Source organism: Centropristis striata, chromosome 15 (assembly GCF_030273125.1).
Source record: "Centropristis striata isolate RG_2023a ecotype Rhode Island chromosome 15, C.striata_1.0, whole genome shotgun sequence".
Taxonomy (NCBI): domain Eukaryota; kingdom Metazoa; phylum Chordata; class Actinopteri; order Perciformes; family Serranidae; genus Centropristis; species Centropristis striata.
In genome coordinates, this window is record NC_081531.1 from 27,885,061 (window position 1) to 27,903,985 (window position 18,925).

Genomic DNA, 18,925 nt, shown 5'->3' on the forward strand with positions numbered 1-18,925 from the left:
AGTGGCCACGGGCCCCTAAGCAGTCGCTTAGTTCGCTTATGCCTTGGGCCGGCTCTGTCTCTGTGATTTGGTCAGGATCTATTTGGAAGGTGATTAGTGTTTGCAGGTGTGCCAGGTTGCTGCAGGGGGAGGTCCTTCAGTCACAGGAGAGAGAGGCACTTCAAAACAGTGATTCACACACAAAACAATTCGGAATAAATTAATACACTAAAGTGTCTCTCCTGGTGATTTTGTGACACTAGCTCTGTTAGAATGAGTCAGCCTGATGGCTGTAGGAGCCAAGGATCTTTTGTATCTCTCTGTCCTGCAACAGAGAGAGAGGAGCCGTCCACTGCTGTTATTTGGTCCATAAAGGTTTTGGGATCCCTAGCAAGAGTCTGCAGAGACTCCAATACATCCAGAACTCTGCAGCTAGGATCCTGATGAGAGTGCGGAAATATGATCATATCACCCCCATTCTCCACTCACTTCATTGGCTCCCCGTTTCCACCAGGATTGAATATAAGGTTTCCCTCCTTACTCACCAATGCATCTACGGAAATGCCCCCTCATATCTCAAAGAACTACTCACCCCACAAAACACAACACGCTCCCTCCGCTCCACCCACTTAAACCGCTTCCACACACCAAGAACCAGACTCAGCACCATGGGAGACAGGGCTTTCTGTGCTGCTGCCCCACGGCTGTGGAACGCCCTTCCTGACACCCTTAGGGCACCACATTCCATAGTCAAAAGTCCTTTTTTTTATCCTTTTTATAATTAGACTGTCATGCTTTTAACCTGTAGCAATTTGAGATTTCCTGTAATGTACAGTGCATTACAAATAAAATGTATTATTATCATTATTATTATTATTATTTGTGTAGCGGATGATCTGGGTATTTCAGGATGGCCTGGAACATGTTGACAGGTCATCTCTCCACCACCTCCTCCAGTGTGTCCAACCTGGCTCCAACCACAGAACCAGCTCTTTAGACCAGTCTGTCCAACCGCCTTCATCTCTGTGTCTGATGCTGCCTGACCAGCAGACTGCAGCATAAAACAACACACTACCACCACAGACTGATAAAACATCTGCAGCATCTGACTACAGATGTCCAGAGATCTGAGCTTCTTTCCCTGTTTAGGGACCAGTCCAACTTATTATCCAGGTCTACTGAAATAAATTAATCTGTAGTCATTTCATTTTACGTAATATATTCGATAAAATGTATTAAATATAAATGCATCCTTGATTTTGAGACAGTTGTTTAAGTAACTTTAATATAAAAATGTTTGAGATAGAATCTACTTATTTTGATCACATTAAATATAGTCTTTATGTGTATGTAATTCTAAATCAAGAGAATTTTGAATGAATCCAACAGAATAGAATTAGTCCGTTTTTAATTGACACTTCCTGTTGTAATTAACTCAACTTGTTACGTAGTTAGATTAAATTGATAATATTACGTGCGATCTGTTGCCTCAATTTTATTGAGTAGCTATTGTTTGTTTTGTTTACAGTGTATACAGCTAGATACTTATAACTTGGCACCATCTCCATATCCACCCCACAGGTATTTACTGGCTGAATACCTTTAGGAGCCCTTTTATCCTGAAACATATATTTTTTTTATGCCTTTTCGCTTTATTGATAGTTGTGGAGATACAGATTGAAAGGGGGAGACAGAGGGGAAGACATGCAGGAAAGGACTGAGCCTTAATGGTATGCGCCCCTATTCACATTTCCAGGACACCCCAGGTGGACTTTTTTTTTGAAAGCGCTTTTAACAAACTATATAAAATATAAATGATATTATCATAGTACAAGTGTGTAAAAAACAAAAGTTTAGTAGCTTGAACATAACATATACTGCATTTGTGCAGTATTCACTTGAATATATGTCACAGAGTATTTGCAAAGGATCGCTTTCGATTTTATTTAAAAAAAAAATTAACTTAAATTTTATGTCAATTTCTGCAGCTTATACAGACATTATATATACAAATTCACATTTAGTCTGCTGTTTTTCATTTGTGATCTGCTTAATACAGCAATAAAGTATATGCATCAGGTCAAATATGAATAAATTATATGATTAAACAAAAGTAACACAAACAAATAATAAGTAATTAAATAATAAACTATGGAAATGGAAATAAATAAAATTAAATGAAGTGAAGTGAAGTAAAATAAAGATAACATGACTTTTATTGCATTAATATGGTCATGACAGGTCTCCATCTGTTAACAAATATATATTTTTGAAGCCTTAAGGAGTAAGTTATTTGTTCCATGTGGCAGATTTCCCAGACCTTCTCAATCCACATGTTGTATGTTGGAGGGTTTTAACCATTTAACAGTAATAGATTTAAGAGCTGAAATCAGTAATATTTGTAAAAGATATTTCCCCCCTTCCAGTTATGTAATTTGTTATTAGTCCAAACATTACCATCTTGGATCTTTTTCCAAACTTTTCTGGAATAATTTTCCAAGTGCATCAAAAACCTCATCCCAGATTTTTTTCAGTTTAGGGCATAATCCAAAATAGCCCACATGAGGGATTCTACCGAATGAGTGCCATTTGCTAGTTGTAACTCTCCAAGTTAAACTTAATTTTTTAGCTTTTTAAGAACAAACATAATTAACTGCTCAAAATGTGTATTGGTCCATCTCAAACTATTTTTTGATTTTTTAAAGAAGACTTTTAAGTGAGAAATGCTTGCATTTTTTTCAGTCCTGTTACCAGAACTCATGTGTCATTTAAAAGGCATTGATAAAAGCATTTCAACTAATTCTTTGCTTTCCCCTCAATTAATTGTTTATTTTGAAGAATAGGTTTGTTACACATTCAAATAATTGATTTTTATGACTAAAAATGACTATACACACACACACACACACACAAGTTGTACTTTTTAGAGAAACGCAATAACATTTTCTGTTTTAATGCAGAGCCAAACCTCAAGGTTTATCCATTTTTTCACTGTGCAATGTATAAATAATTAGATAAATGATGGACCAAACATAATTGATAAAAACAGTGGTTTACCAATGTGTGTCCCACAACTTCTCCAGCATTTATCTGAGCGCGTGAGCCCCATTTTAAATATGATTGCTGGTGTCCTAAAGAAACTGATTATAACCTTCCACCTGAATTCCTGCCATGTGTTTTTATTTACATTTTTGACTTCTTTGGAATCAAGCTTGTACTTCTCACGTGATCCAGCAGGGCGCGCAAATGTGTTGATAGACAGAAGCCGGCTGAATATGAGGATGCTCTGCCAGGTGTCGGCTGCAGCATCAGCACCGCTCCACCTCCTCCTCCTCCTCCTCCACCTCCTCCTGTCCGCAGCATCTCTCTCTCCTCACACTGCGAGTCAGAGAGAGAGCGAGAGAGTGAAAAGACACGCTCGTGTTTCGTTTTGTAACTCAGCAGCATTTGGCCTATATTCTTGAATCAACACCAGAGAAACCTTAAGGTAAGTCTGAAAGCACTCTGCGGGCATTTTCTTTCATTTAGTCCTATTATTTGTTGATTTGAAACGATGCTTCTGAGTGCATGGGCTTCTTGAAGAAGTGTCGCACGTATTTCGCCTGTAGGATTCGGGTCTCGGTGCTGATCCGGTTCGCTCCGCATTTTAATATTGATCTTAGTTTCTACAGGCCCGATGAAGTGCAACGTGTGAGGGGATTTGTGTTTCTGCAAAAATAATAATAATAACAAAAAGACTGTAGTGTGGAAGTTGAGCATCAGACCGTGCTGTTAGTGGAGCAGTAGGCTAAAGCAGAGCATATCGTGGTTAGAGAGGGAGTGAGGTCAGACAGAGAAGAGCAGGTTGGTGTAATGGATGGAGCAGGTCAAGTCTCTGTGGGTGATGCTAATGATCACACATAGATTATCCAGGCTTTAGACCTGACTCCAGCTATGATCCACTGTACAGAGAGGTGACAACTAAGACACATTGGAGGTATTTGTATTCATTTTGTAAGAATGCCTGTTTGGCATTTGTATTTATGAGTGTTTTGAAAGATTTCTAGTAATGCCAGATTTTCTAACAATTTCCTTACATCAAGTAAAATAAACAAAAATGATAAATAAAATAAAAAAGTCCCACCTAGCTCTGTTTTCCTTTTGAAAATGGCAGAAAAGAAACCAATTGTTTTATGGCTGTGTTGAAATGCTGACTCAAGCAATTTAATGGAAGTGGTTTATTGAAGAAAAATGAGCAGTGTGTGAAAAATGTGAAGTATGCAAGTGTGAAGAGAAATATGCTCTTTTTCAGACACTGATCATACCATCAATTACATTTTTCTTATGATTATCACAGATAGTGTAAAAAGACAAGCAGTCTGTTTCTGTTCTGATTCTTCTCTTCACTTTCATTCATCAGTAAAGGCATGGATCTCTGCCCTGGCCCTGCAGCAGACCTCAAATCTTATTCTTTAGTGTTGTCTAACTCCATGCAGAGAGGAGTGCAGTATTTTTATGTACTTTTGCAACAATTCCCATGTCCTCAGTCTCACCTTTAGGCTACTTAGAAGAGAGGGCGGAGAGGAAAGACAGAAAGGGGTGGATCAGATAAAGGTGAGCAGATTGAGGGCATGCCTTTCATGCTCAGCTGTCTCTTGTTCTGATTGATCTCTGTCTGACAATCAGGTTGTCCTTGAGACTGTGCAGGGGGCCTTTCTTTGTAAGAGTGTATTACTTTGTTTACTAAAATTGTGCAGCTTTACAACTGTGCGAGGGCTCACGCCGTTTAGCATTTAGCTGACCAGACATGTGGTCGATAGATTCTACCCTCTGCATAGAATATTTCTGTGGTTTTTATGTTTATCGGAATTGTCTGCTGCAATTATTGATCCAAATATCAGAGACAACCCACGTCTATGGATCTTCCAGTCCATCTTGCTAAATCTTGCCAATCCCTCCGAGTCATGTTAATGTAGAAGTTGACACTGCATCAAAGCAGGGCAGTGGAGCCTGTGGCCTTGGCTGTAGCTGCTGTTCTAGATGCTGATGATGCATGTGTGATTGATTCATTACATCTGACCTCTGCAATGTCTGAACAGCGATCAATTCTGCAGAGCTCTGCCAGGAAAATCACTCGGAGCAGCATGTGTGCGTGTGTTTTGTTGTAGTGCTCGGGCTCAGGTGCTGTGTATGTGTGTGTGTGTGTGTGTGTGTGTGTTCCTGCAGGTAAGACAGTTTGTCACAAAGCCCATGAGTGTAGCGCACCAGTGCGACCTTCAAGGTTATTTTATAGGACAGAACAGAGGAGAAGAAGGAGGAGGGAGGGCAAATATAGAGATGATAAGTGAAGTGGAGGAGTGAGGAGAAGTATGCCTCTCAATTTCTTTCTTTTTTAGTTCTAAATATATACCCTTTTTTTTCCTTTTGACAATTTGGACAAAAGTGCTTATTGATACCACAGTAGTTTCTATGTGGTAAACTATTTTTTTTAAAGTAATTAAATGTGGTTGGAGAAATGTGAGAATGACAGAAAGAGGGGGAGGCTTAAATTATTTCACTAACCCGTGTTGTGACTCATAATTTAACAATTTGGAGGCTTATCTTTGCTCAATATAGGGATGGTGCATTCGGTGTGAATGAAGTGTCAACACACATGCGGTCACACATTTTCAGATCCACGCTGTCTTTGTCTGGAAGGTGGAAATGAGCTTGTCGTAGCTCCTCCCCTGCAGTCACAGGCAGGACATCAGAGGGTGAACAGAGAGGCACGCCTCCGCTAATGACACACACCCACACACACTTCCCTGTCCTGTGGGGAGTACCCTATGAAATACCTTTTTTTCCCACTTGTGTGTATGTGCATGTATTTGCTTAATGTGTGCAGTCATTTTAAGGGAATTAATGCAATTTTTTCATCTCTTTAATCAATTTTTGTGCACTAGGTCATGCAACTTTTATTATTATTATAGCAAGTGAATGCTGCTCTGTGAATTTACCTTTCATGTGTGTGCAGCAGTGTTTTACAAGGCTGTTAGTGCTATACTTAACTTGACTGTAAAAAGCCACAGAATCATTCATTTTTTATGATACTTCTCCAGTCTGTACATTCTTCTAAAGCCGTGTCCCAAAAATAAACTTATCCATCAGAACAGCAGCATATATAAATCCCTACAAGAACTAGAGTTCTTTGCCCTGTCCTGTAACCTCCCACCTCCCTTTGTCCAACATGAAAACAGCTTTTTTTCCATCAACACACGCAGCCACTTCAGACCATTATCATATTTTCTTTTTGCACATCATCACAACCCCAAAAACCCCTCAGCTCGCTCTATTCTTTGCTCACCTCTCAGTGATCCTTTGCCAGCCTCCCTCCCCCACACCCCTGGGGTTTGCCACTTGCACATTACACATGCATACACACACTCACACATTGCAAATAATCTAGAATCCCCCCACATCCCCACTCTTCTCCACCCCTTTCGCTCTCTGCAGCATCATTTGTTTCTATTATCATATTTTCCTAAAATAAACAGAAGTGACTCAGCCACAGTCTAACTTGCACTCAGCTTTTCTTTGTCTGTGCTGCCTCACCTTGCCAGCTTTATGTCTGACTGTGTGTGTTTGCGTGCCAACTTCCCTCACAACCCCACAGAGAATTCCACTATCGTTGAATTCTTTGTCTGCAACTGCTTTGCATTTGAAGTGAACTCCTTTCCTCTCCTCTTTGTCCCCTCGTACAGTTTCCCTCACCAGCCATGCAAGAGTTAACATTTTTCTCTGCGACAGGAGTGAGGGTAGTGGGTGGAGGGGCTTTGCTAATAACAATGCGGTGCAACCAGCATCCAGCGTGGACAGACGCTCTTTTTCTCCTCTCCTCCATGCCACCTCTGTCTGGATCTATGTTTTAACTGCAGGGCTCAATAAACCAATAAACACAAGTCTCAGAGCTTCCTCCTTCTCCTAATTCTCTCCTCCAGACTGAAGCAGTGTATTTTTAATCACGATAATCTCCCTACCAGCTAGTCTTTGTTTTTGTTACCAACTCATCTTATTCCCCTTTTCATTTCCCTTTCATTTCCTGCACATTTGTCTCCCCTTTATCCATCTCAACTACAATCCATCTTTACAGACTGCACAGCACAGCAAAGCCAGACAGGAAAAGCAAGAACATGTCTGATTTAGTAGAGATTCATTCGCAGTACGTGCAAAAAGCAACACTGGAAAAAAATAATAATTAAGGATATTTTTCATCTTTTGCAAGCCACATTTGCCCCTCAGTGAGAAGCTGTCCCTTTGTCTCTGCTCCTGCTGCAGTGACAGTCGCTGTGCTTGTGTGCACTTGTGTGTGTAGGTGGTGTTTATGTTACTGTATGTGGAACTTTGCAGGCACATGTGCAACTGCATTTAATTCGGAAGTGGTGCTTTTAGTTTAGGTTTTGAATGTTGTTTGTGATTATCCGCTCCTTTTTTTTGTGTGCACTTTGTCATTTTGTCAGCTGTGTGAATAACAAAGAGACAAACCTTGTGTGTGAGCATGTGTTGATGGATGGATGTGTGAACACTTGCCTCCATTTTTCATTTAGCTTCGACTAATAAATCCTATTATTGGCATATTTTTCTGACAATTTCACAGCAGGTCGAAAATGCCGCATGCACGCGTGCAATATGGATATAAATCAGCTTTTATTGCAGATGATCTGATTTTCTCGTTCTGCTTATTCAGTTAGGTATGACCACCCACTCTGACCCCAGATCCTGCAGAAATCCTGTTACAGTTTCCTCTTGCGATATAGAATGATTCCCTCTGGGGTCCAAAAAGGCGTCTGGCTGTGTGTATGTGGGAGTGGAGTGGGAGAGAGAGACAGAGGGGGAGAGAGGGGGGAGTATTTGGGCAGATGTAGTCTGCTGATGTGCCGTCTGTAAGGATGAAAATGGGATTGATCACTTCGCCCTGCCCTCATTAACTCTGTATTATTAAGGTGGAAGACGAGATGGAGACAAGAGGAGGAAGAGACAAAAATGAACATATTTTTTAGGAAAGTAAAGGGGCAAGTGAAGGGACAAAGCTTGATTGAATACAGTTCGGAGCTCTATTGTGCTGCAGTCAGGGAATTGTTGATAAGGAGCAGCTCTGTTGTTTTTTGATGCACATCCATACAGAAAGTGCAAAGCAACTGGAGGATACTATTTCTGGATATTTCCCACTTCTGCTCCACTGTGATGGTAATCCCTTTGCTGTGCACAGTGCTCGGTTCACACATACAAACACTCAGGCACAGTTTGGTGAATCACTACTTGTGAAATTCTGTCTACAGGGTGTCTATTATGTCTTCTGTGAAAACGAAAGCGTTTAGCTTATTTCAGTGCTATTTCTGACTGTGTTGTGTCGTTGACAGAGATGGGAGGAGAAGGAATGGATGACTAAAGCTTAGCTTATTTCTGAATAGACTTCCTCACTAAGCTTTATCCTGCTGGATAATTGTATGTGAAAAGAATATAAAGTCCAAGGAGAAAGAAATACTGTGTTTTTTTTGTCCCCCAAAATGGACGAGAGATTATTATTTTTGTGTGCGAGCAGCATTTGTGAATGTATAAGAGCCTTAAATGTATCCACATGTCTGTAGGGGGTAGATGTTCACACGTTCACACTCACGCATTGGGACACACTTTCGAACACAATCCAGGAAAGTGTACAAGGACATGCAAGGATGATGTCATTAGAGATTAATTACATGCTTGCAAAGACACAGCATGTGCTGTATTAGAGGATCGGAGTTTCATCTTTAAGGATAACTGCTACAGTGCATTTTAATGTAAATCCAGCACTAAATCTAATTATGTCATGTGCTAACACACAGGAGTCATAAATTATGGTTACGCACGCGTCGCCGCTCTGTCCATTTGTGCCCCCCCCCCAATCTCTTTTGATTCTATTTCAGTGTGCTGGAATTCTATGCAAAAGTGTGTGTGTGTGTGTGTGTGTGTGTGTGTGTGTGTGTGTGTGTGTGTGTGTATATGTGCAAGAGATGGCACAGGGGAATGTGTGTGTGCGTCGTTGGGGTTCCCCTGGGACCAGGGAGCTATAAAACCTGTCTGCTCTCCAGTGGGGGAGGAGAGGAATAAAGCGAAGTGCCAATGACAAATGGTTTGTGTAATAGCCACATGTGCTGCTGGACCGACAACAAAGACACAGAGAGTGTGTGTGTGCATGTGTTGAATGTGTGTGTTTGCAGGTGTCTGTGTCTGCATACGACACAATGCTCCTATATGCACATTAGACTTTGTGTTGTCACATGTGTACACAACTCACTCACTGACATGAAAACAAGTTGTTTGTTACTCTGTCTGCCTGGCTTGGCTCCCTGAGAGAAAATTTTTGAGATTCTGTTGCAAGTTCTTTTAAATTAGCATCTGTTTTTGTCTGAAACACATTTCTTTGTAGCCCCTAACTTTGCTCTACAGTATAAAAATATGATTCACAATCACAAAATGTTCTTTTTTTGCTATATTTAAAAATATCTGTTACCCCAGTCTTTAAAAACATATGCACCAGATCAAAAAATGCTGTACCTGGTATGAGCTCAGATGTCTGATTGTCCCTTAGATCACTTATGTGGTAAATAAAACATGATAACAGGCATTATTTGTTTCAAATATCTTAATTGTGAAGCATAATTCACAGCAATATCTGAACATGGTGATGTTTGTTTTATTCTTTCTTAATAAACATCAAATATCAAAAGATAAATAAGGTATTAAAAAAATAAAACAAGACAGAATATTCTGATTGAGCAAATAAAAATGCAGTAAGCCCATACAAATATCATACCATCATCTATAGTTATCCCATCTATTTTCCCAGCAGTTTTTTAATGAAACACGGTATTAAATATCAAAATAAAAGTGTTTTTGATTTTTCTTTTGCATAATAAATCTCAAAATAAATAAATAATTTGGACTGAGAAAATATTGCCTCTTCTTAAAAATTCAGACTACCTTACCTTCAGCAAAATTAAGAAATAAAAACCCTCTCCCTTCCCTGACTTCCTCTCCCATATCAATAATTTCCATACAGTCCCTAAGAGAGAAACAATGATAGGATAGTCCACATCTTCTATGTAGATTATATGAGATTTACTACCTGTATATATACGTTAACAGTTGCATCAATGGGAGCGATTTAGCGCTAATTATCGTTATATATGGTGCATGAATTTCAATAACGACTTCCCTCTGCTCTCTGGGCTCATATCAGTAAGTCACTTCAGAATTGAGGCTCTATAGCTCGTACCGTAGAGGTTCAAATGATGTATTTCTTTCCATCAGCCTAATTAGAAAAGCTCTCCTTCGTCAACTCTCTTCCTTTCTGTATCCATCTGCATGTCTCATCTCTCCCACCTCATGTCTGTCTCATTTTTCACCCACACAGCCTTGCTCACAGACAGAGAAGAAACAGAAAGGGAGGAAGGAGTAGGCCTGTCTCTTTGCATTTCTGCACCACTCTAGATTTTAGTTGCCTCATCATGTTGAGTTGTCTTTTCCCACCTTCTGAGATGGACTTTCTTTCGTTAAGTGCAGCACTTGATGGGTTTGGAGCCTCAAAAGCCACAAATTCTTGCCCTTCACTGAATTTGATCACTGCTGAGATATGGTCTTATCCTTCCCCATGCTCTCTCATCACTTCACCGATCCCGTCGATTTCCCACACTTACAAGGATGTGATTGCTCCTAGATGAGTAGTATGTAGCTGGTGGGGAAAAAAACCTGGCTTTCACTCAGATTTCCTACGCTGTGTATTTGATGTTTTCCTGGCTGCATGTATCTATGTATGAGCCATGTGAAAGCATTGCACAGCAGAATGTATGCATGAGCTGTGAGTGTAAAAGCATAAAGCTGACCTTCCAGATACCCCGTCTCTTTCTTACGCTGACCTTTCCCCTGATGGAAGACGCGGGGGTCAGAACGTGTATTCTCCAATTCCCAGGGATGTGGCATTGCCATGACAACAGAAGCAGAAGTGTTCAATTTTTCCATCCGGCTGTTTTCCCAGAGGAATTCAGACATTCAGTAGTTACGTCAACTCTGTGAAACAAAGGTGAAACAAAGCCTACCTTCATTACATTTTCCAGCCCCGAACAACTCAGCATGCATATATGCAGGACCAATGTCAGGCCTGTCCGCTCTGGTATGCTGTGAACTCCGTCACAATGTCAAAATCAGTAGCACTGCTGAACATTTTAATTCCTAAAGAACAAAGCTTCCACACACTCAAATTTGTGCAAAAATATTTTAATAAGCAGTTGTCGGAGGCAAGAATAGGTAGTAAGTGAATGCATCACTTGATTAGCCATAATGCAATTTTTTCTCTCCTTTTCTCCATTTCTCCTTTTTCTTTCTTCTTTACTTTCTTCCTGCTTTTTGCCTCTATTTTTATTTTAATTATCTAGTTTTCTTTATGTATTCCTTTTAACTTTATTTCTTTCACCTTTTTCCTCTATTTTCTTATTTATTTTCTCTTTTTCTTTTCTTTGTTTGTTTGTTTGTTTGTTTTTTTCTTTCTCCTTTTTGTCTCTCTTTTCTTATTTTCTCTATTCTTTTTTATTTTTCCTCTCTTTTTCTCTTTATCCATTTTTCTTTCTTTCCCTCTCTCTCCTTTTCCCTCTATTTTAAAAATATCCTATCTATTTTTCTTTCTTTACTTATCTATTTTCCCCTTGTATTTTCACTTGTAAAAAGTTAGCATATAATGGATTTGGCAACAGCGCATACACAACTCATAAAGCCAAAAATGGTCCCTGTGGACTGATTCTCTTTTTTTTTTGCAGTGTTTCCTCTGCTCAAAGAGTAGAAGCTTGATGATCAAAGATGTCCACATTTGTTCCACTTGTAATTGCATAATTCATATTCCAGTCAAAGGAAACATCAGCCAACAGCAGTCCTGCTTCATCCACTCATTCCCATGTGATCCTTTTTACTTTTCACATCTAAATAAGTTTGTGACAGCAGGGACAACCTCACTTTTTTTTCTCTGTTGAATGTCTCCTGAAGAATCCCAATACACACCTGATTATGTATGCTTTTTATCATCACAACATGTGACTTTATTCACAGAGTCGGACAGGTTTTTTTGTTCTCTGTTGGGTTATGTTTAGGATTTTGCCAGATTGGTTTTGTCTGCCTCTGTTGTGAGGTGATGTGCAGCTTATTGTGGTTCAGCCACTGTGACCAAGCTTAGCGCTCAGCCTCCCAAGACTGCTGTCATCAGCACAACCTCCGGTACTACATCAGTGCCGTAATTGATCTGCCACCATGTCCTATCAGAGAATTTTCTACAGCTCTCTGTCTCCCTCCCTCTTCCACCCCTCGCCTGCCCCGCCTCTTTGAATTGTGTGTTTTATAATTAGCTAATTATTTGATTGTGTGCACCAGCCGAGGGTAAATATTTGCAGTGTTCACAGAGTACAGAAGACGGTGTGTGGATTATAATCGTGTTGTTTGTCTGTTTGTCTGCCACAATGGATTTTCCCTGAGCCTCTGTTATTTCTGATCTCATGCAGAATCTCAATGTTTATTCTGACCAATATGTTATATCACCCCTTGATTATTTTATTAAATATACTGCAGTGGTAAGTGGGCATGTATTTCAGAGTTGAAAAGTTTTTAGATTTGGTCACAATCCTTGAGTAAAACAACCTTCCTTTACCCTTATTTAGCTCAGTTCCCAAGAGCTTGTTTAAAAAGGCTCTTCAGGAAAATATCTCCAAAATTACTTCAAAGTTGACCTTCAGGAATACAAATCATATCTTTGAATGTTTTCCCCTCCCAGTGTATTTGGACAAACTGTAGCTCTACCCAGTTGGAGCAGCATGAGATTAGCCACAGGCAGAGAGAGCTGCCTTCTTAGCAGTTCACTCAGTTCACTGGTGTCTCTGCCACAGGACACATGAAGAAGCACCTGCTAATAAGTATGGACTCCCCTGCTGCACTTATAATTAGAGGGTGGGAGTTTTATTTGAACTTTGGAAACTACTATTCAGTGTGATGGTTTGAAGACACATATTTGACTACATAATAACCATCTTGGTCTAAAAATGTGCTATAATATGTAATATGCATGCCTACAAAGATTACTTGCAGACAGTTTGATAGACTATGATTTATTCTATCTATATGAGTGTAGGAGAATAATAGAATACACAAACTTTTATTTATATTTAGTTTAGTTTATTATTATTATTATTTTTAACCACTGTGGATTTGTGGATAGTAAAGATGATGATGATGATAATGATAATGATGATGATGATTATTATTGTTATTATTATTATTATTATTATTATTATTATTATTATTATTATTATATTACTACAGTTACTATCTATAAAAATTAATGACTTAAACAGATGTCTATTTCATTTAATTTATTTTTATTTTTAGTGAAGGCCTGCCTGTGGCTCTCATCAAGAACAACATTTAAATATTATTAATATTTTAGCTATAAATAAAATGAGCTGGCTGCCGTCAGTTAGTTTACGTCACATGATCACCTTTTTTTAAAATTTTTATCAAACAGCAATGCATTGCACAGCAACAAAACATAAGAAATTAGTTACAGAAAAATAAACAATGCAAAAAATAAATAGAAATAAATATATATTTTTTTAAATAGAAGAGTAATTAAATGGAAAAGAATGAAGCCAAATGTTTCAATATTTTCAATCATTTGAGTTAGCCTATATTTGGCAAACAGCATCTTTTATACTACAAAGGATAACATAACCCATAACAGGATGTACTGTTAAAGAAATGTGTGGGTTTTTTTAAATTTATGATCATATGTCTGACCCAGACAAATGAGCTCAGCAAGATGATTTGGAAGTATTCCAAAAGAAAACCAAAGTAGAAGTTTAGAATACATTGCATAGTTTAAGTAATCTAAAGAAATAAATTGTACATTCTATGTTCTCTAAAATGCATGTAAGGCATGTATTCAGATATATCTGTAGTGGAATATGTTTTAAAAGTAACTCTTCGAACACTGCCTGTGTATTATAGTAAGAAATAGTTTAACAGACAAGAATATAAAAGATACTCTCTCTTAGGCAAATGGAGTCCATTAATATTCTGCAGATATATTTGTCTGCGTCTGGATCAAGGCACAAGGAGAATTCCTCATAGAGCTTTGGCATAATTATAGTGAGATTAACATGTAAAGAGACACCCAGAAGTCTTTCCTCTGAGAGCAAAAACACAACAAAGTCATACCCTGTCAATGTTTTTCCATGTGTGTTGATGTGTGGTTGTTAATTGGTTTGAGTATTTTTAATTCTGCTGTGATTAAACCGTCCTGTGACCGTGCTGCACTGACATGATATGACAACAGCTCTTTGCCCTCCCTGCCATCTGCTCATTTATTGACTCTGCACATTTCAGTGGTGCAACTTACAGTCGGTTACTTTGACATGTCGTCTCCTCACAGCGACACAAGCATTTAAATCTCTGTTTCCTGTACAACCTGCTGCCTTTTAACTGAAGCACGATGTGCTGTTGCCATGTGCGATCGAATCGTGGCATTGGCTAAATCAGCCATATGGCAGGCTAGAGTGGAGTGCTAACCCCCTGCAATGATCAGACGTACAGTATGGATTTATCCCTTCTGAGCTGTGTTTTGAGTCAACACATCAATTTCATGTTTTTCCTGCAAGGAAAATACATGCATTTGAGTACATTAAAGACACCATTCTCTTGCTGTTGTAGGCTATATTCCATAAAATCATTGGAACATACTGTTATTGCAGATGTTTTCACCCTATCCTCATCCTGCCTTCTATTTTTCAATCTCTCATGGGGAAAAAAGCTCATTACAAAACACTTCGCACCCTTCCTTCTCTTCCTCCTCGCCTGTCTTCATCAGACATCCCGAGGGTGATTCCTTCACTTACATGCAAACAGTCTGTAGCTTCAGCTACCTGCCACTTCTCTCTTCGCTTCTCTCTTTTATTCCTGCCCCTGTGGTAAACATCCATCATAATTTGATAATTACATTTCATAATATTGAGGCTGTACTACTCTCGCAGGGTGCTGCATGAATTTTATACTATATATAGATGTGTAAGATGCAAAGATAAAAGTAGTTCTAGGACTTCACTTCCTGTTGTACCTCCAGTGTCTTTTTGTCCCATGGGCAGCCAGTAAAGACCAGGAAATTGTGGGTTGTGCACAGCTGATTTCAGAAATTGCTTCTAGCCAGACCAGGCTAAAAATAAAACACCTTAAGTGGCTCTGTAGGGGGGATTGTCTGCATTCCAGGCATACTGGTTGCCCTTTCTTACAGACTCCTTTCTTTTCTTTTATTTCAGATTGAACAGACCTTCATCTCCCTGAAGAGCCATCAAAGACATCTTTGCTAACTCCCAGTAAATGCAAGATAAGTGGCGATTTGAAGTGAAAAAGGTTTCATGAGATGACATTTTGTCCTTGGAATAATCAGCTGAAGGGCCATCATCGCACAGACCCTGCAGAGGAGAGACAGAGTGGGAAGAAACACTTCTGACTCCTTAGATGGCCTCAGCACTAATCAGGTGTCTTTGAGCGCACCAAGAGAATCGGTCCGACATGAGCATCCCAACTGGTGTCCAGGGACTGAGGGTCAAAGTTGACAGAGGAGAAAAGATTGGAAACAAAACTCAGATCCAGTTCCCCCAATCAGGGGATGATAATGCCAATCAGTTATCTTCAATTGGTGATCAAGAAGGAAGAGGATTGATAGAGGACACAGGATACAGCACAAGCTCCATCCCACCTTTGGTCTCGCAGAGTGAATCCCCTGACAAGTTAGTGATCTGGGGCTCTGAGCAGCAATGCTTGGACCCTGAGCTTAGAGAGTTTGAGCTCTTGGGGTGTCAGGAGATACATACATTCTTGGGAAACAGGGATGATGATGAGGATGATGATGATGGAGGAAGTTTGAGGGATGGAAAGGACGAGGGTCCCATGTCCATATCGTCAAGCTCAACTGCCAGCTCTGCTTCGACCGGCGTGAGGAGAAATGACAACGACAACAACAAAGTGGAGAGCAGAATGCAGAGGGGCAGAGAGGGCCAGAGAAGGATCGCCTGTCACAGCACTGAAGAGCTAGACACATGCGTGACAGGCTCAATAGAGAAAAGGGACACCAGGTCAGGCAGGGACAGGGAGAGACGCAAGGGAGGTCTGAAGGAATCCAAGTCTGAGACCAATGTGTTCGTCTCCAGTCTGTCAGCTGTTTCCCTCAGCGGGAGCCTGTCGAGCGCTCTGGATAGTAGCGGAGAAGTCGTCTCTCTGTCCAACCCCAGGACCAACCCATATCTCAATACAAACAACACTACCTCAGCCCAGGGCAGGAGAAGGACAGCCCCTGTAGATGCCAACCAGAACTCCCCGCCATCGCATCCTCAGGAGAAACTTGGCCGTCCCCAATACTACAGCCAGGATCAGAGACAGGAGGAGGGAAGCCATCACAGAAATGGATTGTCCTCTGATGGGGGGCTGGGTCAAAGGAGGAAGGCAGGATTTGAGGAGAGGGTGCTGCCGCCACGACGGCAACAGCTGGTCAGACCCCTCTGTCAGACAGAGATGGGAAGAGCGAGGAGCTTAGGAGAGCCTCATCAAGCTGAGATAGGACAACCTTCTTCCCCAAACCCCTCTCCAGATTCATACAGTAATGGGTCAAACAGGAAGTTTACGAAATCATCTCTACGTGAACCATCAGATTTCTCCAGCCTGTACAAGGCAGCTGGAATCTCACAGCCCCACCAGGCAGCCCAGAGGGAGGTTCGTCCTGCAGAAAGACAGCCGGGTGCAGCTGCATGGCGTAATTCAAGTCCCAATTCTTCCACTGTAGAGAAGAGACCCCAGACTCAGCTCACATACAGAAGGAATTGCTCCAGTCCCAACAGGACAGGGGTTAATTCTCAGTCGTCTACCCCTCCACACTCCCCTCTCAGGACACCCCAGGGGTCACCGCGCAGGCAACCCTCCATGTACCTCGTTTCCAGGAATGTCCCTGGAGTGGTTAGACACATCCCTTCAGGATGCAACCCTGCTGTGACAACATCAGCTCAGGGCTATAGCAACAGTTGCATGAGAGCACCAGTCAAAACCAATATAAGCACAAGTGGAATTCCCAAAGCGCCTCTTAACAACCAGCAGAGCTCTAACTCCAGCCCCAAAGAGAGCTCCCCCTCACCCAAACTTAAACCTAAAGGTGTTCGGCCCAAAATCATAACCTACGTGCGAAAAAATCCTCAGTTTAAGCCCCAAGCTGCTGACGGACCCTATCAGGTATCCTCTTTACCATCCAGGCTGTCAGCATACACACACGGCCAAACACCCACTTCTTTCAAAGACCAACCTAAAGACTCCTCCAAGGCTGATGCAGAAACCAGAGGAGCCCCTGTGCTCAGTGCCTCCAATCTGCTCTATGACAAGTACCGCCAAGAGATGCAGACAAACATCTTCCCATCAGGAGTGCTGAGCAGGAGTATCAGGGCGCCTGGACACACACACAGCCACACGGCTCCCCCGAAACTGGGCAGTAAAGCAGATAACTTCTACGGGCCACCTTCAGAGGTGAGTATTATCAACTTTACTTTAAGTTTATGATTTCAAGGCATTTATTATAAATCTGTCTTGGAATAAAGCAAGCTTGTGTTCTGATTTCTATTGTGCTCATTCTCATTCGACGAAGGGTTTTCTGAGATTCAGCACAATTCATTACCACAGCACACTCACACAAACACTGATGAAAAGACAGGATTTAATCATAATGGATCCCATAACAGTTAGCAGGGGATAATTATTTTATAATATACATTATATTATATACATTAAAGAGAAAGACTAACTGCTTCTGTTAAGTTTGATGATTCTGCATCAGTTTCACTAGCTGAGGTCCGTAATTACTATCCCCCATGTATAATTGATCACAGATCGTGTGCATTTTATTCTCACTCTCTCAAGAGTGTATCTGTTTAAAATCATCCCTTATTGATTCTGATGAAATAGCTTCATTTGGCATTCATATTCATACAGCGTCAAACGCCAACATGCAGAAATAAATAATTAATACATTTTGAAGTACGAAGCCCACAGGGACAAGAGGATTCTTGATGCTTTATATGTCACTGTATGCACGTTAGCATTTTGTCCAGAACACAGGCCGTTTGAGAGACAACATGTACTGTTGAATTATGCTGGTGATGTTAAACTCTTCATGTTTTTGGATCTCAGTTTCCCTGCATGTCATCAGACTGTTTACTACTTCTTCTTAGAGCTTAAAAGATATCTGCGGAAACACACCAAGATTCGGAAGGATTTTTGTTATCAATTGTTATTGATACTTTAGATCAGGGATGGGCAACTTAAATGCTGCAAGGGGCCACAATTTTTTATCAACACTACCACAGGACCACATATAGGACCGTGCACTTCACCAGATAAATAAAACTGCAATTTTAAATATGTTTACAGTGCAGTTACTTAACCTATTTCATGCTCAAATGCATGTATAACAGTATGAACAGGAATACAAAAGGTTTGAAGCAAATACAAAATAACCACTTATTGTGATTTCTTTTTTAAAATGCAAGAGCAGCAGACCAAAATTAATTGCAAGAAGTAATTTTGTGCATTTTTACACAGCACTTTTAAAATTTCATGCTCAAATGCATGTAGTTGTACTGAGGGCCACTTCAAGTGAGGGTGGGGACCGTATGCGGCCCCGGGCCTCCAGTTGCCCATCCCTGCTTTAGACTTTATTTGACAAACGCCATTTATATCTGTAAAAACCTTAAGGTGTTTTACAGTCATAGCAAACACATGCATGTACCACAAAACAGTTTCTGGAATTCACCTGGCTTGACATACTTAATATTTGTTTTTGCAAGAGTGTTTCAGGGTACATCTCTCTAAGTCAATTTCAATATTT

At 40.4% G+C, this 18,925-nt stretch overlaps 1 protein-coding gene across 1 annotated transcript in view; it reads left to right on the forward strand.

Annotated features, from left to right (window-relative positions):
* The first annotated feature begins 3,349 nt into the window (after positions 1–3,349).
* mtus2a (microtubule associated tumor suppressor candidate 2a) overlaps positions 3,350–18,925 on the forward strand; it is a 41,428-nt gene continuing 25,852 nt past the window's right edge. The window contains exons 1-2 of the mRNA XM_059351088.1: positions 3,350–3,466; positions 15,318–17,568. Of these exons, the coding sequence (XP_059207071.1) occupies positions 15,574–17,568 (1,995 nt within the window). The 5' untranslated portion in view covers positions 3,350–3,466; positions 15,318–15,573. The remainder of the gene's footprint in view (positions 3,467–15,317; positions 17,569–18,925) is intronic.